At 43.9% G+C, this 27,467-nt stretch overlaps 1 protein-coding gene across 1 annotated transcript in view; it reads left to right on the forward strand.

Annotated features, from left to right (window-relative positions):
• Nucleotides 1-1,104: 1,104 nt before the first annotated feature.
• KCNK6 (potassium two pore domain channel subfamily K member 6) overlaps nucleotides 1,105-27,467 on the forward strand; it is a 35,897-nt gene continuing 9,534 nt past the window's right edge. The window contains exons 1-2 of the mRNA XM_040442081.1: nucleotides 1,105-1,427; nucleotides 9,967-10,283. Of these exons, the coding sequence (XP_040298015.1) occupies nucleotides 9,977-10,283 (307 nt within the window). The 5' untranslated portion in view covers nucleotides 1,105-1,427; nucleotides 9,967-9,976. The remainder of the gene's footprint in view (nucleotides 1,428-9,966; nucleotides 10,284-27,467) is intronic.

A 27,467-nucleotide genomic window follows, 5' to 3' on the forward strand; every position in this document is an offset into this window, starting at 1 on the left:
TCACCTGTGTCCTTTCGCTGGCACTCACTAGCTTCTGGTACAGCCCAGGATGGTGCGACGCATGTCATCACGCCTGCCTGCGCTGGGATTTCATTACCAAATAGACCTCAGGCCTGTAGCGTAGGTGGCGGGGCAAGGAATTACTGGCTCCCATGCCCCGCCGCAATATTCAGCTACAGCATGGCAGCCCTGTCGCAAATGGTGACAAGGCTAAAAAGTCTTGTCGCCATCTGCAAATTTTAGGGCGCATTGGCGACTATTTTGGTCGCCATCTAGAGCGCTGTAGTTATGCCTCTCCACGCCTGATGTCAGATTGGGTAGGGGAGCATGCCCAGAGGAGCTCTCTTCAGTACCATCTATACCAGTGATGGCTAACCTCCGGCACTCCAGCCGTGGTGAAATACGACTCCCAGCATGCTCCATTATTTCTGTGGAGTTCTGAGAACAGCCAAACAAGTGTGCATCTTGGGAGTCGTAGTTTTACCACAGCTGGAGTGCCGGAGGTTAGCCATCAGAGGTCTATACTATGAGGCTAGGTTCTTACATATTGACCATGGAAGGGCTGAAATCCGCGTCAGACTGTAGTAACACTACACGTTGGGGCAGCTTTTGTACTCTATGTTCTTCTATGAAGATCGCATGACTGTGACACCTTCAAAAAAAAAAAAAAACATACAGCAAAAACGCATGCATTTTACTGCGAATTGCTGCAGTTTGACAATGCGCTTTTTAGGCGTGTCGTTTTTATAAGTGAGAAAGTTGCAAATAACCGTATGGTAAAACCGTGGTGCAATGCACTGCCTGGCAATACCCGAGAATCCACAGATCATGATGCAGTGATTTGCACAACATGACACAGTTTTGCTGCAACTTTATGCAAATTGCAGCAAAACAAAATTCGATATAACTGCGAGGTATCGCACTCTAGTTTTTCTTTCACTTCATACCCTGCTGTCTCTTTTCTAACCCTGGCGTCTCTTTCTCTGTCTTTTGCTTCCTATAATGACTCATTTACACCAATCTCACTTCTCGCTGTCTCTCCTCCTACAGACACACAGAGGTCTCTCTCCTCCCTCTCTCAGTGGCTGATGTCTCTCCTCCCTCCCTGCTCTCTCAGGAAGTTCTGACTTTTCCTCTCATACAAGAGTTTTTGTTGCTCAGAGGTGGAGAGGGCGATAAAGTGAAGGGGAAGGGAGGTAGAGAGACAGTGGGCACAGTAGACAAGCTGAGAGAGAGCGCCCACGGGAGACAGAGCTACAAAGAGAGAGTCAAGGGCAGAGACTGGAAAAACTGAGACATAAATATGGATACATAGAGACAGGGAAGACTGAATGTGAAAGAGACAGCCAGGTTAGGGTGATAGGGCTATAGACTGCCTATCAAAAAGGAGGTGCTGAGAGACCTGGCAGAGACCGGAGACTGAGCAGGTACGTGACCGATTTATATTAATATGTTCATGTATTAGGCATCTTTTATGCTTATGTTCTATCTTTTTTAAAATTTTATATGTGTTGAGAGTTTAACCGTCTCGCTCTGTGAAGGACTGCTGCTACTTCACATTCAGTCTACAGATCTTTACAATCCAGGCCCTCAAGCAACAGATCAGATTTCGTTCTCGGGAGCCTCAATAGATGTAGCCTTGAGAAACTTCCTACTCTCTCTGCCCTTTGTACAGGTGAAGACATAATATATATATATATATATATATATATATATACACGGTATATATCCATTTCACGTATCTGAATAGTCTTGACAGGACTAAGAATCTCTCCAGTATCTATTTTTCGATCCTCGAGAAAAGCCAACTCCGTACTAGACAGCGTGGGACTGGGGTTCCTTGTGCCCGCCGGAGGAAATTATTCTCAGGGCCCCTTATGTCATCAATACAGCTTAAATCAAAGCAATAGACCATAGTGACAAGTGATCGGCTCCAAAGAGCTTTTCCTCCTGGAACTTTAGGGCCCATTATGGTTTCAGAGCCTGGGCCCACCAAGCATCCTCTGGTATTCTGGTGGGTCAGTTTGTCCTTGGTACTAGAACATTTCAGGAGTCATTTAAATAGGTCTATAATGTCCATGGGAAATGTTTATCAGGATGTCCCACAGGATTCGAAATAAATCAGAGACCTAGCAGTTTAATAACTATGGAGGTCATTTATTAAGACCAGAGTTTTAGACTCCAGTCTTAAAGGGTTTCTGTCACCAGATTTAACCCCATTAAACTGGATGAAATTAGCTAATGTCAGCGGACCCTAAGGCCTAGTTCACACCAACTTTTTTTTGCGAGTGTACGGGCCGTTTTTTTGTGTTCCGTATACGGAACCATTCATTTCAATGGTTCCGCCAAAAAAACGGAATGTACTCCGTATGCATTCCGTTTCCGTATTTCCGTTTTTCCGTTCCGTTGAAAGATAGAACATGTCCTATTATTGCCCGCAAATCACGTTCCGTGGCTCTATTCAAGTCAATGGTTCCGCAAAAAAAACGGAATGTACTCCGTATGCATTCCATTTCCGTTTTTCCGTTCCGTTGAAAGATAGAACATGTCCTATTATTGCCCGCAAATCACGTTCCGTGGCTCTATTCAAGTCAATGGGTCCGCAAAAAAAAACAGAACACATACGGAAATGCATCCGTATGTATTCCGTATCCGTTCCGTTTTTGCTGAACCATCTATTGAAAATTTTATGCCTAGCCCAATTTTTTCTATGTAATTACTGTATACTGTATATGCCATACGGAAAAACGGAAACAAAAAATGGAACAACGAATCCGTGAAAAACGGACCGCAAAACACTGAAAAAGCCATACGTTCGTGTGAACTAGGCCTAACTCTCCTAATCTTATGCTTCTGGATGCCCCCGTTACTGCACAATTTTAACGTTTATAATATGCTAATTAGCCTCAAGGAGCAGTGGGGGGGGGGGGGGGGCATGGCCCCTGCCCCAAGAGGCTAATTAGCATATTATAAAAGTTAAAATTGTGCAGTAACGGGGGCCTCCAGAAGCATAAGATTAGGAGAGTTAGGGTCCGCTGACATTTGCACATCGCTAATTTCATCCAGTTTAATAGGGTTAAATCTGGTGACAGAAACCCTTTATTAAACCCCTGGGCTGGTGGTGGATCTGACAAAGTTATGAAGAAGCGCCGGCCTCTACATAACTTTGGCGTATCCTCTGATGGTCTTAACCTACGCCAGCTTTCTTGCTGGCTTTAATTTAGATCATTTTCTACACTTAAAACAGGCTAGATCTGACGTGAGCAGGGAAAAGTCACAGTTTGCGGTCCAAATTACCTTTGCACTGCAATCTGCGGCAGAAATAGGCCAAAAATAGGCAGATTTCTGAGAGTAAGGCCTCATGCACACGACCACTGTTCTGGTCCGCATCCGAGCCGCAGTTTTTGCGGCTCGGGTGCGGACCCATTCACTTCAATAGGGCTGCAAAAGATGCGGACAGCACTCTGTGTGCTGTCCGCATCTGTTGCTCCGTTCCGTGGCCCCGCAAAAAAAAATTAACATGTCCTATTATTGTCCGTTTTGCGGACAAGAATAGGCATTTCTACAATGGGCCGCCTCTTCCGTTCCGCAAATTGCGGAAGGCACACGGACGGCTTCCGTGTTTTGCAGATGCGCAATTTGCGGACCGCAAAAAACAGAACGGTCTTGTGCATGAGGCCTAAATGACTCCCTATCTTTCTAAAAGGCTTCCATACACCAGAAGACGTTTAATGGTTGTTGAGGCTTCTTGTAGTCTGAGCCTTCCCTTTCCCATGAGGACTTGTATAATGTCAGGTTCTTCTGATGGTCAGAATTCTTGGGCCGATGGCCATCTTGCTAATGTTTACAACATGAATGGTGTGGCGGTCGTGCATGCGCTCTGCCGCTCCCTCCAAAGTCCATGGGACTGCCTTAGACAACCAAGTACACTTGACTCTTTCTGTCAGCCCCATAGACAATGAATGGAGTGGCAGGTGCATGCTCAATCCCCTCTCATCCACACATAATATGCTGACGAAGGAGACCCTAATCTACCATACTGCTCCTCAAGCCAGACCATTCATGGTCCATAAGGGCCAATTCTAGTAACCAAAGTTCCTTAAGCAATAAGTTACATAGAGGACCCCATAGCCATAATAAAAATGAAGCCCTTTTCAAGGGCTGCTTGACACTACCACACTCCTAACCACCCATGACAGTAGCTTCTGGTGTCTCCATCCTATTTTCATGTCTAGATTTTTTAGTTTGCACTTCCTTTTTTGCTAACATTGCAGCTATGTCCCTTTGCAGGATCTCACCACCCACCTGGTATGGTCCCCCTTTCCCCAGAAGCCGCATAGCAGACTCCATTTGGGCGCAGTTTTGGATTGGGGTTCCTTGGGCCCACCAGAGGAAATTATTGTCAGGGTCCAACCTATATCATTAATAATGTCTAATAGGTTTTGAATCAAAAACTCAAAGGCAGCTCCAAATGTTTTTTTTTTTCCCCTTCTGGGCCTTAGAGGCTCATTGATGCCTCAGAACCTGGGCCTACCGGAGAATCCTTTGGTATTCTGGTGTGCCAGTCCGACCCCATTTCGGTGGGACTGGAAGTGGACAGATAAACTATGAGTGGCCATACGCATAGGATAGCTGTCGGTTGGGTGCTTGCTTGGCCCACAGTGATCTCTCAGGATACACAGGCATGCTCTGCTCATTCGTAGGAATTTCATGGTTCATTGTGATGTTTCACAAAACAGGTATAAGGGGACGCAGGGTAATAAATGCGTTATTGCCAATGGGCAACAACTCCATGGGGAAGTGTTAACTATCATAGAAAATCTACAGTATGATAACAGGGATCACACCTGGATGCAGAATGTGGTGTCCTCTCCGTCTCCTAGATACCAGACGTGACATTCCTTTCTTTGTAACTGAAGTCTTTCGCCATTCTACTGCTAATTAAGAGCATAATTACAACATTCCTCAAACCGGCCACGTGAGAGGTGTGTTATTAGAATGGTAAATGCCTTACAGTAGCAACTACGTTATCATCACTATAGAAGAGAATTCCCCTACAATGAATTATACTAATGAGAAAAACTAAATCAGTGTCCACTTGTAGGAAAACTACAACTCCCACCATGCTCTGGGGTTGTAGGTTTACTAGAACTAGAGAGCCCCCAAGGTACGCTACTTTCAATTCCGTTTTTGAGATCCGGCAGAGGATCTCAAAACCAAAATTAAACAGTTCAGCTTTGTCTCCATTCCCTGGATCTCAAATCCGGAATTAACAACGCAGATGTGAAAGTAGCCTTAGGGTAAATGCACATGATCAGGATTGCGTGCAGATTTTTCACGCAGATTTGTGTGCAGAAAATCTGCACCGTAGATCATGTACATTGTATTCTATGAGAATTTGAAATTCTCATGCACGCAATGCAGATTTTTTCCGTGCGGATTTTGACCTACGGAGAGTAAACTCCACATGCAGAGAATCAACACCAAATCCGCACCAATTGATGCTGATTGACCGCACAGATTTCCCTGTGAACACCTGCGGATTTCAGTGCGGATTGTGCGCACATAAATCCTCAACGTGTGCATTTACCCTTAGGCCTCTTTCACACAGGCGTTGCGGGAAAATGTGCGGGTGCGTTGCGGGAACACCCGCGATTTTTCTGCGCGAGTGCAAAACATTGTAATGCGTTTTGCACTCGCGTGAGAAAAATCACGCATGTTTGGTACCCAAACCCGAACTTCTTCACAGAAGTTCGGGCTTGGGTTAGGTGTTGTGTAGATTTTATTATTTTCCCTTATAACATGGTTATAAGGGAAAATAATAGCATTCGGAATACAGAATGCATAGTAGGTGATCAATTGAGGGTTAAAAAAAAATATATATATTAACTCACCTTCTCCTCTTGTTCGCGTAGCTCCCGGTCTCTTCTTTACTTGTCAAAAGATGAACTATCTTTGGCTAAAGGACCTGTGGTGATGTCAGATCACATGCTCCAATCACATGGTCCATCACCTGACGTCACCAAAGGTCCTTTAGCCAAAGATAGTTCATCTTTTGAGAAGTAAAGAAGAGACCGGGAGCTACGCGAACAAGAGGAGAAGGTGAGTTAATTTTTTTTTTTTTTTTTAACCCTCAATTGATCACCTACTATGCATTCTGTATTCAGAATGCTATTATTTTCCCTTATAACCATGTTATAAGGGAAAATAATACAGTTTATAGACTGTCACCTAGCAACCATGCGTGAAAATCGCACCGCATCCGCACTTGCTTGCGGATGCTTGCGATTTTCACGCAACCCCATTCACTTCTATGGGGCCTGCGTTGCGTGAAAAACGCAGAATATAGAGCATGCTGCAATTTTCACGCAACGCACAAGTGATGCGTGAAAATCACCGCTCATCTGAACAGCCCCATAGAAATGAATGGGTCGGTATTCAGTGCGGGTGCAATGCGTTCACCTCACGCATCGCATCCGCGCGGAATACTCGCCCGTGTGAAAGGGGCCTTAGAGTTCAGTATACCAGTATTCCTGTTATTTTTATTATTTATTATTACAGGATCATTCATTCCACGGACCTGTACATATGAAAAGAGGTGCACATACATAATATACAACAATAGAAATAAGCATGAATAAGGCTACTTTCACACTTGCAGCAGAGTGATCCGGCAGGCAGTTCTGTCGCCGGAACTGCCTGCTGGATCCAGCAAAACGTATGCCAACTGATTGCATTTTAAGACTGATCAGGATTCTGATCCGTCTTACAAAAAAATTGCAAGAACGGATCCGTCTGTCCGTTTATCATATGGCCAAATGGATCAGTTTCAATTTTTTTTTCCACATTTTTAGGGTACTTTCACACTTGTGGTAGAGTGATCCGGCAAGCAGTTCCATCGCCGGCAAAACGTATGCCAACTGATGGCATTTGTACTGATCAGGATCCTTATCAGTCTTAAAAATGCCCGATCAGTCGGAAAAATGCATTGACATGCCGGATCCGTCTTTCCAGTGTCATCCGGCAAAACGGATCCGGCATTTATTTCTTTCACCTTTTTTTCAGTCTGCGCATGCACAGACCGGAAGGACGGATCCGGCATTCCAGTATTTTCACTAATACATTCCTATGGAAAAAAATGCCGGCATTCAGGCAAGTCTTCAGTTTTTTTAGCCGGAGATAAAACCGTAGCATGCTGCGGTATTTTCTCCTTCCTGAAATGGCAAAAAGACTGAACTGAAGACATCCTGATGCACCCTGAACGGATTGCTCTCCATTCAGAATGCATGGGGATTAAACTGATCAGTTCTTTTCCGGTATAGAGCCCCTAGGACGAAACTCTATGCCGGAAAAGAAAAACGCAAGTGTGAAAGTAGCTTAAGACTAGTTACAAACTGGTACAAAAGGAGAGAGGACCCTGCCCGCGAGGGATGGGGGAAATATACAGTAGGTAAGGGCAGTTTGAACAAATTATCCTTGTTCCTTCATTAAAGGTGCAGCCCAGTAAACAAGAAACATCAGGTAGTTCATAGGGGGAAGGAAAGACCAGGCCTAGCATTCATTTATCTACAGCAGACCAATAGACTTTGAATGGAGCAGTAGTTCTCGTCATCAGTGGTGGTCCCAGTCGTTAGACTCCCACTGATGAGAGAGTTATCCTTTATCCAGTGGATAAGGAATAATTGTTGTAACCGTAATATCCCGTCCGTGGTGTATCGCGGATCCGCAATACATCCAGCCGGCACCCCCCATAGAACTGCCTATTCTTGTCCGCAATTGTGGACAAGAAAACCCTGTTTCCCCGAAAATAAGACAGTGTCTTATATTAATTTTTGCTCCCAAAGATTCGCTAGGTCTTATTTTCAGGGATGTCTTATTTTTCCATCAAGAAGAATGGCTCAGGGGTATCAGGGTGGGGAGGGGGATCACTTAAAATGGCACAGGGGGATCAGAAGGGGGAATCAAAATGGCACAGGAGAATCAGAGGGGGGGGGGGGAGGGCATTACCGTACCATTTTAGTACCCCCTTCTGATACTCCTGTGTCATTTTGATTCCCCCCTCTGACCCCACTGTCATTTTAAATGATCCCCCTCCCCTGTGCCAGTGGATTACCGTATTTAGTCTCCCCCCCCCCCCACCCACCTTCACCAGACATCCCCCACCTTCCATCAGATATTTCCCCCCCCCCCCCCCTACCTGTCACCCCTGTGTGTCCGTGCCAGCCAAGTTGTGAGTCAGCCAGACTCAGTCAGGGCAGAGCGAGCAGCGGGCGGAAGAAGGCGGCAGCTTGTCCTGGTGGCGGCGTGGGCTCTCTGATTTAAAGAGACCTCGCACCGCCTGTGCTGCGGCCAATCAGTGAGCTGCGTGGCGGCCCCCGTACGGTCCAGAGGAGGCAGACGCCGTACGGTACCGTAGCTTCGGGGGCCTTATATTCTGGTGTGGCTTTATTATCGGGGAGGCCTTATTTTCGGGGGGATGCCTTATATTACAGCCAGAGGCAAAACTAGAAGTAGGCCTTATTTTCGGGGATGTCTTATTTTCGGGGAAACACGGGTAGGACATGTTCTATATTTTTGCGGAGCCGCAGCCCGGAAGTTCGGGGCCGCTCTCCGGAAATGCGGAGAGCACATAGTGTGCTCTCCACATCCATTCCTGCCCCATTGAGAATGAATGGGTCCACACCCGTTCCCGATATTGCGGAACGGATGAAGACCCATTTGCGGACGTGTGAATGGACCCTAAGTAGAGTCGTAATGTGGGAATTGGGGAGAATAGCTGTCAGCCAAACAAGTGCACAGCTAACAGCTATTAAGGGTCCATTCACACGTCCATAGTGTATTGCGCGGACGTGTGAATGGACCCTAAAGGAGTATGGACACCTTAAGGCCCCATTCACACAACCGTATTTTCAATGGAGCCACTAAAACACCCATAACACACCATGTGCTGTCCGCATCCATATGCCTGTGCAGAGGTCATTGTGCAGGGAAGGGGAGGAGGTGAGCTGTGAGCATTACCTATTGTGAATGTTAGATCTTGTTTTATCTATATGTAAATTATAGCTTTCATTGTAATCCTTCCTGTGATGATAATAAGATTACTGCTTATAGGCGTTCTCTATGGAATAGGGGGTGTCAGCCTACTATTAAATTTCGCGGCCAGTGCAAAAATTGCAGGATATGTGGATTTTTTTTAAAATACAGCTAGATCTAAAAAATATATGTTTAATGGCTTGTTCACACGAATGTATGGGTTCTGTTGCCATATTGCGGACCGCATATGCGGATCCGCAATAAACGGACACCGTTCCATGTGCATTCCGAATCACTTGAATGGGTGCGCAAATCCGGAGATGCGGAGCGGTGCGGAACGGAAGCACGGAACGGAAACCCACGGAAGCACTACGGAGTCCTTCTGTGGGGTTCCGTTCCATACTTCCGTTCCGCAGAAAGATAGAGCATCCGGAACGAAGGGATGCGGGCCCAAGTTGAATGGGTCTGGATCCGTCCCGGAGGCCTCACGAACGTTCTCAGTGCATTGCTGACTGCAAATTGCTGCCCCAATGCACGGAACGGAACCCATACGTTCGTGTGAACAAGCCCTAACATAAAACTTCTGTAAAACATACGTCATCTGACACATTCCCTTTTAAGTCCAGAACTCCATGTTCTTATTCCAACAAAATGTCATAAACCTAGGTCCATCACCCAAGATGGTGACTCCACCTGCCCATCTTACAGTAGAATCAGATTTGATTTACAATATGTTCTGCTGCCTCCTTGAGCTAAGATGTGTCCTGCTTGTCTAAGATAGCATAAAACTTGGAATATTCACTATGCTGAGTGCTTCCCCATGCATTCCTTGGGTCATCAAACTCAAACATATTTTCTTCTAGCTTTTTCCAAGATCAACCAAAATAAGAAAAAAAATTGTCAACTCAAAGAACTCTTCATTTTTTTTTCTAGCTGTTCTGACATGAAGTCCTGGCTGGTGCTTACACTGCTAATAGTTAGCTATGTGGTCTATCTTCTTCTGGGTGCATTGGTGGTCTCCAGCATTGAAGGTCCGTATGAGGCAAATTTGCGGCAGGAGCTAATAGATCTAAAGCAGTCGTTTCTTAAAAACAGTCCATGTGTGAACGTAACCACCTTGGAGGCCCTCCTGGAGAAGGTGATCAATGCCAACAAATTTGGGATCAAAGTGTTGTATAATGCATCTAATGAAAGCAACTGGGACTTTGCATCCTCCCTCTTCTTCTCCAGCACATTGCTGACCACTGTTGGTGAGTACTATGGGGTTAATCATCTCTACCATGTATGATTTAATTGTAACTGTAAATTTGGTGTGACAGATGTAGGGTCTTTTCGTGTGTAATGAATGTATTTTTTTTTCATTTACAAATGAATATAAAATAAGAACAAATTAATGAAAAGTTTAAAAAAAATCAGAATTGCTTAAAGGTGGTGGACAACTAACCCAACGTTGTGTGCTGTCACATCCTGAGTTAAAGGGTATGTGGCATCAGAAATTGACCTATTGGTTTAATCACGTTTTTAATGGTCAACATAAAAAAAATTATTTTATTTTTTTACATTTTCCATGTCACTATGTATATATTTTTTTAAAAATTTATATAATCCTGCAATTTTCACACAGGCCAGTAGGCCTAATAATAAGTCATGATCCCCTGATCTGTACAGGTAACTTTTCAGTAGCCATTATCACTACAGACAGGATTACAACGACAGATATCACCTCTGTATAGGTAACACAGGATCCACCATTCACAATGAGTGATGTTACAGCTTATCTACTCCCTCCTGACCTTTGCACGGGTCACAGAGCATGCCTAGAAAGCTCTCCAATAGAAGGCAATGAGGTCCCCCCTGACCATTGTGTCTCTGGCCCATGGGGCTGCTTTTTAAAGAACAGGAAATTTTAACATATTATTGGCCTAGTGACCAGTGTGAAAACTGCAAGATTATATATGTATAGACATGGAAAATTAAAAAAACACCAAAAATTAAAAAAAAAAATATATATATTGAAAAGTGATTTAAACAATAGATCATTTTATGATGACACATACTCTTTAAGGTGGCCTGAACCCCACCCCCATGTGCATGAGTGAGGGAAGTTTATATATATATATATATATATTAACCCCTGAAAGGCACGTTAACCCGTTTTTGCACTCCTGTCTACACAGCCATTAAAAAACGGCCCATTGATTTCAATGGGGTCCCACTGGCGTGAAAATGGCCAAAAATAGGACGTCCTATCTTTTCACAGCCTATATTCACTGGGCTCATAGACTTTGGTTCTGAAAACGGCCATGTGAATGTAGCCTAAGCTGCAGTAAATAATGGCTCTGGTGTTTGGATACTGTCAAGAAATGACGCAGTGACCAAAGTGCAAAGAGCTTGCAAGGCAAAAATGAGTTATGGATCATTTTCTTGCTTTGTTGATAGTGTAGGCATAGATGAGGGTTACCTACATAGGCAAATATCCTGGTGGCTTACCCTGTTCTTCACTATCAAAAGGCAATGTTGGAAAGCCCGCAGCACACAGATATAGCGCTTCCACCCTTCGTAAACTCTCCTTCCCCTGACACCGGTCCCATGTGGAGGAACATTCGCACTCCGGTTACACTTGGGAGGTAAAAGTAAACATAGGAACCATATCAGACTTTATAATCCCATGTATTTCCCTCCAGGGTACTGGGAAATGGCTAGATCTTTGTTCAAACATCTCCATGTGTACACATCGACGGAGCGCTAAGAATATAATCTTAAACAGACTGATATTACAAGGACTATGTCATGTCTAAATACATATTCGTGAATTATCAGTCAAATCTGCCGAGAACGTCGGGTTTGAGCAGCAACCTAACGTTTAAGGGGAGCTCCGGACTCTCTTGGGGTAGCAGCTGCCGGCTGACCTCCTGTGCATGGCCGACTTTATTCTTGGTCATTACTAATAAATGCTATAATTCCAGCACTTAAAGGCTATGGATATCTTCAGGGCAATTTTCTTATGATTGCATTTTACTTATTTTGGGTTAAAAAAATATATAATTTAGTTGGTCTTTACTAAAAAATTTCTGCAGTTTTTGTGATACATGTAGTTAAAAATCTGTCTATTTTCAAACTGTCCCTCCTGAGTTCCGTCAGCTGACGGCTCATGTGAAGCCTTAGCTCTGTTCTCTTGACCTTATAAAAATTCATTATATTGAACATACCCCCTCTGGTGTTGAAAAAACATGTCCTTATACTGGTGCTCCGTGTACTGACAGCAGCTAGACGCTTGATAGCTGGCTTTTGGAAAACGCCAAGCCAGGCCCTTGAGCACTTACCTTACTGCTAGTATCATGGAGGTTAGACGTATGGAGTACTTAACGGCGCTTATGACGGATCAGGTGACCAGATTTGACAAGACGTGGCAGCCTTGGGATACGTATACGGTCTCGCAGCTGTATTCCTTATAGTGGATCTCCTTCACCAGCCCATCTTTCCCTATTCGTGTCTTGTCCTGTTGAGGTTTGTCTTCCCCCTTTTGTCTTAATTTTATGTCCTGTTCTACCATTTTCTTTCTCATGGTTATTTATATATTAAAAACCAAATGCCGATGGTTCTGGTTATGTTGCTGTTCTCAGGACTTTACTAATGAGGTGATACCGACCTCTCTTTCTTTTCTTTTTTTTGCTTACCGGTATATTATACTGAGATTCATATATTCTTTGGATGTGCCATCCTTCTGTTACTTTTACTTACTTGAAAAACATGTAAAAGAAATGTTATTATTACATGTCTGTTTACACATCTTTCAATAAAAAGACAATTGAAGAAAAAAATAATTAATTATAGCTTAACCCTTATCCAACTGATAACAGTTAAATAAATGTTTATGAGGTCAGGAGATCGGAGCTAAGGTTTCACATAAGCCATCAGCTGATGGATCTCAGGAGGGACAGTAGGCACAATATGATTTCCGGTGTTCAGAAAATCCATCTCTGATTTCTAGGAAATGGGTTATATTCCTGGTGTGTTACGGCTCTTTGCTAGTAGGTAAATGATTATGACACAAGCTGTCCCTGCAGCTTGGTATATCTCAAATTTCAGCGTCATTGGAAACACTGTACTGAAAGCCTTCACTGTGCACCTACTAGTGCAGGCCCCCACTTTAAAGGCATTTGTGTGCTTTGGCTCGGGGCCCGATCTTGGGTCAGCAGCTCGTCCGACTTGTAAACATATTACATATTAGTGAAAACAACACGCTAAATCCATGTGATGTACAAGTTGTTCCTTGCCTAGATTGTCATTTTAGCTAAATCTGTATCATGCCATTGTGTACAGCGAGTAAAATAAAATTATGGCCATAGGCATGCAATAATTGGTAGCCGTAAGTTGTTCAGTACAATTACAGAGGAGGAGGAGACCACCAAGGGTTAATTCCAGGGAATTTGTAGTCTAAGGGCACACAGGATAGCATAAGGTGCGTGAATACAGAATGATAACTTTTATTGCGTCTGTTTACAAATAGTGTTGAGCGAACTTGTGTTTTAAAGTTCGGGTTGGGGTTATCGAAGAATTGCGTTATGGATTCTAAATTCCGTTATGGTCCGTGGTAGCGGAATCCATAACACGATTCTTCGATAACCTGAACCCGAACTTTAGACGCCGAACTTAAAACACAAGTTCGCTCAACACTATTTACAAATAAAAACCACTTTGTCTCTATTGTTCTTGCAGTGGTTTTGATGCAGTATTTGAATATTATATAATGTTGTTTCTGTATTCTTATGATTATCTGCAGCAGGTAGAGCTCAAATGAGATGTCAAATGTCAGATCAGAGCAGGGGTGCACCTAGCCTTTCTGCTGCCTGAGGCGAAAATTGAAGTGGCACCCTCCACCCAGCCCTACTGTTAAAGGCATCTCTAGGTCTCACTGCCTGAGGCAATCGCCTCACCTGGCCTCATTGGCGATGCACCCCTGCATTAGGGTCCATTCACACGTCCATAGTGTATTGCAGATCCGCAATACACCCGGCCGGCACCCCCATAGAACTGCCTATTCTTGTTCGCAAGAATGAGTTTTTTGTTTTTTTTTGCGAATCGGATACAAAACCAGTCATCCATGGCACCCGCAAAAAATAATACATGTCCTATTTTTGTCCATTTTGTGGACAAGAATAGGACTTTTCTCACAGCCAGGATCCGCTTTTTCTGGATCCACGATTTGCAGACTGCAAAACACTTACAGACGTGTGCATGAGCCTTTATCGAACCTTTCATTTTCTTTCTAGACTGTAGGTTGTACTGGGTTGGTTTTTAGGCCTCTTGCACACGAACGCAATTTGCAGTCCGCAGCACGGGCACCGTCCGCAGGGCAGCCGCATGCAGATCGCGACCCCATTCACTTGAATGGGGTCCGCGATCCGTCCGTTCCGCAAAAAGATAGGACAAGTTCTATCTTTTTGCGGAATGGAAGCATGGAACGGAACACCACAGAAGCACTCCGTAGGGCTTCCGTTCCGTGGTTCCGTTCTGCACCGCATCTCCGGATTTGCGGAATGCACACGGCCGGTGTCCCGTGTATTGCGGACCCAGCATATGCTGGCCGCAATACGGCCACGGGACACACACGTTTGTGTTCAAGAGGCCTTATTCAGTTGTTCCCTGGAGGTATATGCGTCTGTCATTACCACACACCAGTGTACATTTCTATAGATAATGATTGAAGGACAACATTTGAAGTTGTCACACTTGCTCGGCCGGCCTTGTACATGCCCAATGAGGAAGCAGGTGATTTCTCAACTGATTATGATAATTTCCCCCAGTACATACAGCCAGTGTTTTTTGTGTGTTCAGGTTCAGTATTTTTGTGGTCACAGGGAGGGAGGTGGTTTGTCAGGTTCTCTGTGCTGCTACACTCCCCAACGAGAAGTCACCATTGTACTGTGAAACTACTTAGCTGGTGGCAGGATTTACTAGTTTTCACTGTAAAATTTCCAATAACATAGGCAGAATGTGGAAGTTGAACTCTGCTAACCACGTGCTACAGTGCAGTGGAAAATATCCTCACCCTACACGAATACAAAAATACACACACCTGCGTATGGAGAATAAAAATGTGTGTCTTTAGGGTTGGGATATATGGTTTAGGTTGTGCAGCTGCAACCCTACTCAGATGCACTATACAGTGAGGAACAGAAGTATTTGAACACCCTGCGATTTTGCAAGTTCTCATGGAGGGGTCTGAAATTCACATTGTAGATGCATTCCCACTCTGAGAGACAGAATAAAAAATAAAAATAAATTCAGGAAATTACATTGTATGATTTTCAAAGAATTTATTTGTCTTGCTCTGCTGAACATTTGAACACCTGAGAAACAGCAAGAATTCTGGCTCTAAAAGACCTGTTACTGTGCCTTTAAAAAGTCCACCTCTACTTCACTCATTAATCTAACTTAGTAGCACCTGTCTGAGCTCTTTAAAGACCCATGTGCACCCCACAGTCAGTCAGACGCCAACTACTACCATGGGCAAGACCAAAGAGCTGTCAAAAGACACCCGAGATAAAATTGTGGACCTCCGCAAGGCTGGAAAGGGCTACGGGGCAATTGCCAAGCAGCTTGGTGAAAATAGATCAACCATTGGAGCAATTGTTAGAAAATGGAAGAGGCTAAAGACGACTGTCAGTCTCCCTCGGACTGGGGCTCCATGCAAGATCTCACCTCGTGGGGTATCACTGATGATAAGAAAGGTGAGAAATCAGCCCAGAACTACAAGGAAGGAGCTGGTCAATGACAGGAAGAAAGATGGGACCACAGTTTCAAAGGTCAATGTCGGTAGAACACTACGCCGTCATGGTTTTTAAATCATACATTGCACGGAAGGTTCCCCTGCTCAAGTCATCACATGTCTAGGCCCGTCTAAAGTTTGCCAATGACCATCTGGATGATCCAGAGGAGGCATGGGAGAAAGTCATGTGGTCAGATGAGACCAAAGTAGAACTTTTTGGTCTAAACTTCACTCGTCATGTTTGGAGGAAAAAGGATGAGTTGCATCCCAAAAACACCATCCCTACTGTGAAGCATTGGGGTGGTAACATCATGCTTTGGGGGTGCTTTTCTGCGAAGGGGACAGGACGACTGCACTGTATTAAGGAGAGGATGAATGGGGCCATTTATTGTGAGATTTTGAGCAACAACCTCCTTTCCTCAGTCAGAACATTGAAGATGGGTTGTGGCTGGGTCTTCCAACATGACAACGAACCGAAGCACACAGCCAGGATAACCAAGGAGTGCCTCCGGAAGAAGCATATCAAGGTTCTGGAGTGGCCTAGCCAGTCTCTAGACCTAAATCCAATAGAACATCTTTGGAGGGAGCTCAAACTCTGTGTTGCTCAGCGACAGCCCCGAAACCTGACAGATTTAGAGGAGATCTGTGTGGAGGAGTGGGCCAAAATCCCTGCTGCAGTGTGTGCAAACCTGGTCAAGAACTACAGGAAACGTTTGACCTCTGTAATTGCAAACAAAGGCTTCTGTACCAAATATTAACACTGATTTTCTCAGGTGTTCAAATACTTATGTTCAGCAGTGCAAGACAAATAAATTCTCTAAAAATCATACAATGTGATTTCCAGATTTTTTTATTTTTTTTATTCTGTCTCTCAGAGTGGGAATGCACCTACAATGTGAATTTCAGACCCTTCCATGATTTCAAATTCTAAGTGGGAGAACTTGCAAAATCGCAGGGTGTTCAAATACTTCTGTTCCTCACTGTATATTTGGCTAAGGGCTCATTCAGCCGGCCGTATGAATGATAAGTAAGTAAAAGGCGACGTCAGCATCTCCGGTATATTCTTTATTGATAGTACTTCAATGAATGTTCAGTAATTGTCCAGAATGTGGATGACGCGAAACATCGCGTCATCAGCCACAGTCACATGATAATCACATGATTGTTTAACTCCGCCTTGTCAAGCTGACATATGCAATAAGAAAACATCCTGTTGTCATAGATACCGACACCATCACAGGCGATAAATCCTTGTCGCACATTACCTATGCATTTCCCCAAATCATATATAGCGTGCAAGGAGTAATTCAATTAAAATAGAGATCTCCCGCACCGCCCCGCAATATCATACCATATATTCAATGCGGGCATAACATATGGGGACATTGCGTCAAAAAGTATATAATGGCTGGAGTAAACTAAGCCCCGATCACGGGACCCAATGTTGTTATCTATAGATGGCATATCTACCCCCATGGCTAATTGGCCACAAAATCCTACCCAATGGTCAGTCAGCAGTGGAGTCCAGGTATCTCGGTCCACACCGTTGCATTATACCCAGAATCTATAAAAAGGAGGGAGAAAAAAAAGTGACTAGTTAAAACAAGGCTAAAAACATAGATGCTGTATAACGGAGTCAGATCATATTCATTTATACTCTATAACCACCAGCTCACCTAAATTTATTCATGCCACTTATGTTGAACTCAATATTGACTCCATGTGGTTGCAGTGACTTCAAGGTGAAGATCCATTTAAGTTCCTTCTTCCTAAGGATTTGTTTTTTATCACCCCCTCTTCTCAATACACCCACCGAAGCTATCACTCTGAATCCCAACTGGTTGACAGAATGGCCACACTCGACAAAAATTTTGGCAACAGGTTTCTCCAACATTTTTTTTCCTAATTGTACTTTTATGTTTATTTATTCTTTTCCTGATTTCCATAGTGGTCTCGCCGACATAGATCAGACTACAGGGGCATTGTATCATGTAGATCACATCTCTAGATCTACAAGTAAAGTGACCCCTGATATTATATGTTTTACCACTATATGGGTGAACAAAGATATACCCTTTTATTAGGTTACCACAATTACAGCATCCTAGACATGGAAAGTTGCCCATCTTTCTCGGTGCCAAAAGCGTCTGCCTATCACCCCTTGTACTCCCTATGTCCGTTTTGACCAATCTATCATGTAGGTTAGTGTTTTTCCTATATGATCCTTCATACTCTTGTGTATCTTTTGGAGTACATATAATAATGGAGTAATGGGATGTGGAACCCTAAGGTATTCACTCAAATCATCATCGATGAGTCTCTTATCAAGAGCACCATCAATGATTGAATTCAATTCTTTCATTATATCCCATTTGGGATCCCCTCCAAGCAGGGGCGTAGCTAAAAGCTCATGGGCCCTGGTGCAAGAGTTCAGCTTGGGCCCCCGTCCCTCAGTGCTTGGCTCATGGGCCCTGGTGCAAGAGTTCAGCTTGGGGCCCCGTCCCTCAGTGCTTGTTGGCAAGGGGCAGGGGAGCACATATCCTTCCTGCTGCCTGAGGCAAACATTGAAACCTCCAGCCAGAGGTGTAAATTGACCAGTATGCACTTTCTATAATGCCAGTGTCTTATGTGGCACAAGGGTCTTTGGGCCCCTCAGGCTCCTGGGCTCGGTAGCGACTGCTACCTCTGCACCCCCTATAGCTACGCCCCTGCCTCCAAGTACTTCATAGACCTCCCTATCATTCAGCTGTCTCTGTATTTCCCCTATATATTTGACAGTGTCCATAACGACAATAGCCCCCCCCCCCCCCATCAGCGGGCTTTATTGTGATGTCTCTATTCCGTTCTAATATCCTCAATACTTCTCTCTTTTTAAAAGACATAATTTATCTACGAGTCACGTCATGATGCTCCCTCAAATTTTTGGCCGTATGAATGAGTCCTCATTTCAATTTCATTTCAATGGGGCCACCATGTGCTGTCCGCATCCGTGGTTCCGTTCTGCGGCTTTGCGGGAAAAGATAGAGCTTGCCCTAGACATTTTCTATTATGGTTGCAGCCATGTGCGGAACACACATAGCCGGTATCCGTATTTTGCGGATCTGCAAAGCACTACGTCTGTCTGAATGGACCCTAAAATGGAAGTATTACCTTCAAAATCATGCAGCCATTGGCACCGTGTGGATGAGGTTTCAGGCACACGCAGGTGCGGCAACATGTGTTTCTATCCTTATAGGGGTTTTCCAAGTATCTGATCAGTTTGGGTCCATCACCCGAGAACCCCGCTGATCAGCTGTTTGAAAAGGCACCAGCGTTCACAGTAGCGCTGCGGCCTTCTCCAGCTTTTCCTAGGCGGAGTGACGACATGTTCGTCAGTCACATCGCCTAGACGTAGCTATATACGGTACTGTGCTTGGAAAGCTGATATAGCTACTGCTAGCGCCTCTGCCTTCTCAAACAGCTGGATAGGTCATCAGTATATGATCGGTGGGGGTCCTGGGTGCTGGACCCCCACAGATCAGAGTGATAATGACCTATCCAGAGGATAGGTTATCAGAGAAAATCACTTAAAAACCCCTTTAAAGAGACCTTGACACCTTGGAAATCCCCTTTAGCAACAGTATTTAGAGTCTCTTTCATATTTTATAAACTGCTAAATAACAGAAATTGGCCGCTCACCAATCTACAAGTCAGGAAATCCGCTCATGCATGGAGGAACCGAAGATAAGACTTCAAATAAACATGAAAGAAGGAAAATCCAGCACAATATCTTAAAACCCGCTGCACTGGTTCGGTGCAATAAATGTTAAATTTAAACAATGGGGGTCATTTAAAGAAAAAGGTCTAAATGTAAGACAGCAAGCAAGCTGTCCTACATTTAGAACTGGCGGAGGATCCGCTGAAGTTATGGTGAGGCCAGTTCCCTTTTCATAACTCCAACGGATCCACCGCCAGCTTAGGGGTTTATTAAGACCAGCCTCTAAAACACCAGTCTTAATAAATGTGCCCCAATAAGCTTCTGAATTTTTTCAAGAATTTACCTTGGTGTTGGATTTTCTCCTGTTTCAGGTAAAGGGAGTTTTCCAGACAAATAAAAAAAGGCTAGCAGTGGTCTGCAAAGAGTTTAAAAAGAGTTTATACTCATCTCACCGATCCCTTGCTGCTGCCGTTTGGACAGTGCCCAAATTCCTGCTGCGCTCCACTTCCTGCTCCTGTTCCAACACATCTGGAAATGCTGCTCAGCCAATCACTGACTGAGGCGGGACATCACCGCAGGAAGTGATTGGCTGAGCGGCATTCCCAGCCATTTCCTGCTGTGTCGGGATAGGAGCAGGAAATGAAGCGCAGCGGGGACCTGGGCAGCGTCAGAACGGCAATTGCAGATGACTGGTAAAGTGAGACCATAAATACAGCATTCAAATGGAATAAGAGGTAACAAGTAATGGCAGAATATGCAACCATTAAACTCGGAAAATCCTTAAAGGCTATGTACACCTGTGAGGGTATTTTTTTTAATTCTTGCATTGTACTTATTTTGAGCTAAAATCATTTTTTCAGTTGGTTTTTATTAAAAATATGAAATCCATTTTTCTGTACATAGCAAAGGTGCTCTAAAAGCAGCCTCTAGATTTTCTCTATTTTCCGTCAGTTGGGGAGCTGAGGGGCTCCTTATCTCTGCTCCCTGACATTATAGACACTCATTATAGCTCAGTTCTTATCTTACAGATAAGAATGTGGCTTAAATAAGTGTTTGACCTCTCAGTAGTTTAGAGATAAGGTTTATTAGATTACCAAAATGAAAGTGAAAGTACCAGTTTACTGTTTGTGACAGAATGGCTCAATATTTTTAATAAATGCTAATTGAAAATATGATTTTTAGCCAAAAATAAGTAAAAGGCAATCCTAAACAAAAATTGCTTCTGAAGGTGTACATAGCCTTTAAAAAATGCAGTCAGTTGATAAGTACACTGCAGAAATAAAGTGCTGAGTGCACAAAATTAGAAAGCAAATGAACAATGTAGTAATTTCAGTGGATGAGCCATCTTGGCGTCCGAAGCAGGGTTTCAGAATGCACTCCCGCTATCCCAAAAGTTTAACAGGATAATAAAAACCAACAACAGAAATCTGAAAGTCAACCTTGGATTCCACAGACAGTTTTTCCTGCAGAAAAATACTCACTGTCTGAACATACTCTTAAAGGGGTTTTCCTACTAATAACAGTATTCGCAGTATAAGGACTAAGTATTGGATCGCTGGGGACTGCTAGGAGTAGGATCCTTATTGTTCATGAGAACAAGATTCTGCAAGTGCTGTCGACTTGCCCCATGAGAACAGAGCTGTGATATGCATGTGTGGGTGTACACTAACAGACCCCCTTCTCGTGATCGCTGGGTGTCCCAACGGTGAGTCCCCCAGCGTTCAGATGCTTATCCCCCACGTGTTATTAGTGGGAGAACCCCTTTAAATTCAACCCGTCTGACCCTTGCTTCTCCTGGTAGCTCTGTTTGGGATGCCATTATCCACGTTAGACTGTTTTCAATATCGGAAGGTCGCACTGACAGAAATCTAATATATATGGCCAAATGTGGACTGTCGGAAAACAACCTACTGTACGTAGGGGACACTGCAGGGAGTTCCCCTCCACTGTCCTGCTTTATTAACACGCGTCTCCGTCTCAAAAAGTGGATGGTCCCAGGGGCATAGCTATCAAGGGTGTAATGGTAGTAGTTGCACCCGGGTACTGGTGGCTGAGCCAAAAGCCGCGCTGCCACATAAGACAACAACAGTTGTGTAAATGGCATATGTTAGGTAGGTACCTAACACAGAAGATTTTCATGTATTGGCAGTGTAATTGCTAGCTGTGACTTTATTACTGTGACTCTTCCTGGTGACACGGTCTGATCACACCCTGGACTAATATTTGTCTGATTCAGCGCAGCCTGTTTGCCCATATAATAATGAAGACACAATATGACTACCACCTCCAGTCTGCTCATCTACCTGCTTGACATTTTTCAATGCAGTGTTCCTCCTCGCAGATGATAATAGTCACTGTACATTTCATACATACCTTACATGCTGAGCCGTGGTTAGTTCTCATTCCTAGTCACTCGGTTTTATCTCTTACATAGTTACGTAGGTTGAGAAAAGATGCACGTCCATCAAGATCATCCTCACTTAGCTGTTTGATCCAGAGGAAGTGAAAAAAAACTATTCCTCCCATGCTGTGATTGTATCCAACTTTGTCTTGTGGCAGCGATTCCTTCCAACCTCCCCATACACATCCATGTTTTCTCATTGAGGAAATGGGTATAAGAAGCTATCAGACAATTGACATTGACTTACCTCCTGTGAGAATAGAGAATTGGACATGTTGAAATTCAGCATGCCCAGTTCTTCTATTTTTTGAGTTGGGACACCACAATACACATTATAGGTGGAACCATTGTGTCAACCAACCGGTTTGACTTTGGGCTAAACCTAAGGGCGTTATCCTGGCAGTCCCCTGGTATTCACCCTTTAGCCCCTATACGGGCATCTGGACTTCATAGCATGGTGGCCACTAGGTGTCTGCCTCATGGAGTAGTCCTGGTGTGATTCACAGATGGCCCACAGTGGTCAGAGACATCGAGGCACCAAGGGATTAGGCAAAACTCCTAGTCAGAAAACCCATTAAATCACACACATATAGTATAACCCAATCTTTATTAATTAAAAGAGAATAAATTCATACATAATACAAAAAATGCGATATCATATAGTAGTGGTAGTGCAGGAGGATACTGCGACAAGTACAAAAACCACCATCCCTCCTACCAGTGTCAATTCCTATGGTAAGTTAAGCATTGTCCAAAAAATTGCACACCTACAATACTGCGATATTATTGTATAATACATATATACCGACACAGGTGATAAGCAGTTCGATACCTGACCTCATGTCATCATTTCATCATGTCCATTGCAATGCTGCTGCATAAAAGTCAGTGTGGGATCTAAAAACGAAATCCCAATATGTCAACAGTATACTGACATAAGTGCAACCCAAATGCAAGGGACAATAGGTGAAAAAGAGGACATGATAACAGCCAATACTAACCAGGAGAGGAGAGAGGATGATGGCACCAACCCGACGCGCATTTCGCCTCGCTTCTTCAGGGGGCGTGTAACTCGTAGTCGGTAACAGACCGAGGTCTGGGCAAGTAGAATTTTTGCAAGTCCGAAGGTCAAGGCAGGCAGCACAGGGTCAGTACGATGATCAGGTCAGGTCAGGTGGCAGAGGGTCAGAATCCAGGAATCAAGCAAAAGTTGGTCCAATGGCAGACAAAATTATAGCACCTTTGCAGGTTCTAGCAAGCTAGTAAACCTATTGCTTGGGCAAAGAGAGAGAGAGAGACAAAATCAGCAGGGTATATATAGCTGATTACACATTAGAAACAGCCTAGTAGCTGCACACAGAACAAAAGAAGGGTTTAACCCTTGCAATATTGCAGAATGAGATGAGCTTCAATGAAGAATGTCTCCAATAGACACACGGGACACTGGAACTGCAGCAGACTCGGGGTGAGTGAAGCAGCACCCGTGTCCACACAAAGTAGCAAGGGCCCCCATCGTAACAGTAGCCATCTTTATATATATATATAGGACAACTGTCTGTAGATTTATATCATATTTATGGCCAGCTTTATGAATACTGTACTTTATCTCCCCTTATATACACAAAAGTTTCCTTTATGTTGGTAATTACCTGCATAAACTACATGTAAGTCCTTTTATTCTTGAGATACATAGGTTCTTGGTGTGGCTTCTGATGCTGTAGATATGTCACTAATCCCCCTCTACTAATCCTCTTCATTAAATGCACAGCAGCAGGGTGCTCATTAAACCCAATGATATTCTCTAATTCCGGGATTAATACAGTGACGGTCACAACCTTTCATGTACGTCTGGAGAATGGGGATCCAGAAGAACAAGCCTCGCTCTGTTTACAGCTCCTGAGCAAATCTCATTTCTGTTTCATTCCTGTAAAGGGCTCAGGAGCTGGAGATTTGGCTTGAGTTAAACTGTGAGATTAGGACGCTGATCACAAAGGTGTTTGTGTGAACTAGGACATAGAGGCAGTGTCTGCTCAAATCAGAGCATGGACAGCATCAGCATGGAGTTTGTATGTTCTACCTATGTTTGTCCAACTACTTTGGTTTCCTCCCACACACCAAAAGGACTTCATACCTGGTCCCCATGAACCTTCAGAACCATAGATAAGACCCTGTGTAGAACCACACTGGGACTAGGTGAAATATGGGTGTAATACACCCATGTGAAACTGGCCTAAAGGCTCATGCACATGGCAAAGCTTCATGCATTGACCATGCACAGTGGCACATGGAGTTTTGTATTATCGACCCATAGGTGCTGCTTCTAGTGAAGAACACGGTATGTGATGGACAGTACCACCATTTTCTCTTGGATTCTGGATGAATTAGTACAAAGAGCTGGAATATGGTCCTATGACAGTCTATGCCCAAACAAGATAGATTGAGGATACAGGAAGCTGATTTCTGCTAGTTTAGGTTTAAATAAACAATCGTTCTTGCGATCATTCATTCATACCTCTCATCTCCTACAGTACATTGGTTCTCGACGGCTCAAACATCATGCTGCCAACAAATGACCCTTTTTATGCTCACGTCGTTTGTTCAAATGATCATCTGCCTGTTTAAAGGGGCATTTAGACACAGATTATTGCTCACTCTGCTATTACTATGAAGTCTGCAGAATTGTGAATGCAGCTCTGGACTATATAATCAAGTTAGGCTAGTTGTACACACTAGCAGGCTGTTCCTGCAGAGTTCATCGTATCTGGCATAGCTAGAAAGGGCAGGAACACCCCTAGGCCCCAACCCAATGACTATAATGGGACCCAGTGGGAATCTGACCTGTTTCCGGCATTTGTACCGGGATTCAGCCAGACAGAAATCGGTGCTTGCAGCATTTCTTGTCCAGCTGAATCCCAGCACTTAGGGCCTATAGGCTTTTTTTGAAGGGCTGCGGAGAAAACGTGCGGATGCGGACAGCACGGTATGCTGTCTGCATCTTTTGCGGCCCCATTCAAATGAATGGGTCTGCATCCGATCCACAAAAAAAATGCATATTTGATGCGGACAGAAACTACGGCCATGTGCATGAGCCCTAGGCGTCCTGCACACGACCGTATCCGTTTTGGAAATCGCGGATACGCAAAATACGGATGTGGTCCGTGTGCTTCTCACAATTTTTCCGGAGCCTACTGTAAAAATGCCTATTCTTGTCCACAAAACTGAAAAAAAGGATAGGTTCTATAATTTGTGGCCCAGCCACATGGATGAAGGTAGCGGGTCCGTGTGCGATCTGCAAAAAATTTGGAATAGACATAAACCAAAAATACAGTTGTGTGCATGTGGCCCTAATGCTAAAAACAGGCTGGATGCCCGCCGAGTCCCATTATAGTCAGTGGACTCTGGCGAGGAATGGCAGTATCTGGCTATGCTGGATATAATGAACCCCAGCAGGCAGTCCCTGTGCCAGAACAGCCTGCCCAAAGATCTGAACGCTACTTTGCAACTAGCCTAATACAGTCATTCCCTACGAATCCGTGAAAAAAAAATAATGGCATGCCGTAATATGGAGATATTTGGTCAGAGATATGGTGCCTCACAGAGGCCACATACAAAAGCACTACAAAGCTATGTTACAGACCTGTATGGACTGCTGTCAGTGTCTCCTGGAGGCATCTCAGGCTGCTTCTCTGTTCTTGCTCTGTCATCTGCAGACAGATGGTTGACTATTATCGTAAATCACCTTTGTGTGACTCTGTGGGCTATAATAACAAGAGATAAAAGGAATACCTTCACAGTTGTGTTCTTCAGACTGTGCAGAAGAAAAGAGTGCATTGATCTGTGATATTCAGGATGTCATAGACCTATACAGTGCCCTGAAAAAGTATTCATACCCCTTGATCTTCTCCACATTTTTCACGATACACCCACAAACTTAAATGTATTTTGTTGGGATTTTATGTGATAGAGACCAACACAAAGTCGCACGTATGTGTGAAGTAAAAATAAAAATGATATATGGTTTTCAACATTTTTAATAAATAAAAAATCTGGAAAGTGGGGCATGCATTTGTATTCATCCCCCCTGAGTCAGTACTTTGTAGGACCACCTTTCGCTGCAATTACAGCTGCAAGTCTTTTGGGGTATGTCTCTACCAGCTTTGCACATCTAGATGCTGACATTTTTGCCCATTATTCTTTACAAAATAGCTCGAGATTAGTCCGATTGGATGGAGAGCGTCTGTAAACAGCAATTTTCAAGTCTTGTCACAGATTCTCAATGGGATTTAGGTCTGGACTTTGACTGGGCCATTCTAACACACGAATATGCTTTGATCTAAACCATTCCATTGTATCTCTGGCTGTATGTTTAGGGTCTTTGTCCTTGTGGAAGGTGAACCTCCGCCCCAGTCTCAAGTCTTTTGCAGCCTCTACCAGGTTTTCCTCCAGGATTGCCCTGTATTTAGCTCCATCCATCTTCCCGTCAATTCTGACCATAGCATGATGCTGCCACCACCATGTTTCATGGTGGGGATGGTGTCTTCAGGGTGAAGTGCAGTGTTAGTTTTCCACCACACATAGTACACAACTAATAGTTGTCCTGTTGACAGATTCTCCCATCTGAGCTGTGGATCTCCGCAGCTCCTCCAGAGTGACCATGGGCTTCTTGGCTACTTCTCTAATTACTGCTGTCCTTGCCTGGGCTGTCAGTTTAGGTGGATGGCCATGTCTTGGTAGGTTTGCAGTTGTGCCATACTCTTTCCATTTTTGGGTGATGGATTGAACAGTGCTCTGTGAGATATTCAGAGCTTGGGATATTTTTTTATAACCTAACCCAGCTTTACACTTCTTCACAACTTTATCCCTGACCTGTCTGGTGTGTCTTGGTTTTCCAGTCCTTATTCCGGTATCCCCTTTTCCCTCCTATGTTCAGTGTGGTGTTTTCCTCCCACACACAACAGCTGTTTGATCACTAATGTTTTCTAACAAACCTCTAGGGCCTTCGCAGAACAGCTGTAGTTAAGAATAAATTACACAAAGGTGGGCTCTATTTACTAATTAGGTGACTTCTGAAAGCCATGTATCATTTTCTTTTCACTTCACACATACTTGCTACTTTATTATATTGTATATAACATATATACTGTATTGGTCTACCATGTAAAATCCAATTAAAATAAATTTAAGTTTGCTAATGTAACATGAAAAAATGTGGAGATATTTCAAGAGGTATGAATACTTTTTTAAGACACTGTAGTTACTGCAGCACTGCTTCCATTAAAGTAACCACTTGTGTCCACTGGTCGGTGGTGGTGCGGGGTGTTGGACCCCTGCTGGTAGACAGGCCATGACTTGTAAAGGGTTAGACAGTTTTGTAGAGTGATGACATGTCTCTAGGAAATGCCATCGCTTTATGATCGCTCCCACTGATCCTGAGAATGAAGAGACCACAGCGTTGAACTAGGGCCGCCTAAATAAATCAATGTGGCCATTAATGGTATCTATTTTCTATGTTTTTATAATAAAACCATGGACCATAATAATGTGGAGATTAATCACTAGTGTGA

Source organism: Bufo bufo, chromosome 8, assembly GCF_905171765.1.
Source record: "Bufo bufo chromosome 8, aBufBuf1.1, whole genome shotgun sequence".
NCBI lineage: Eukaryota > Metazoa > Chordata > Amphibia > Anura > Bufonidae > Bufo > Bufo bufo.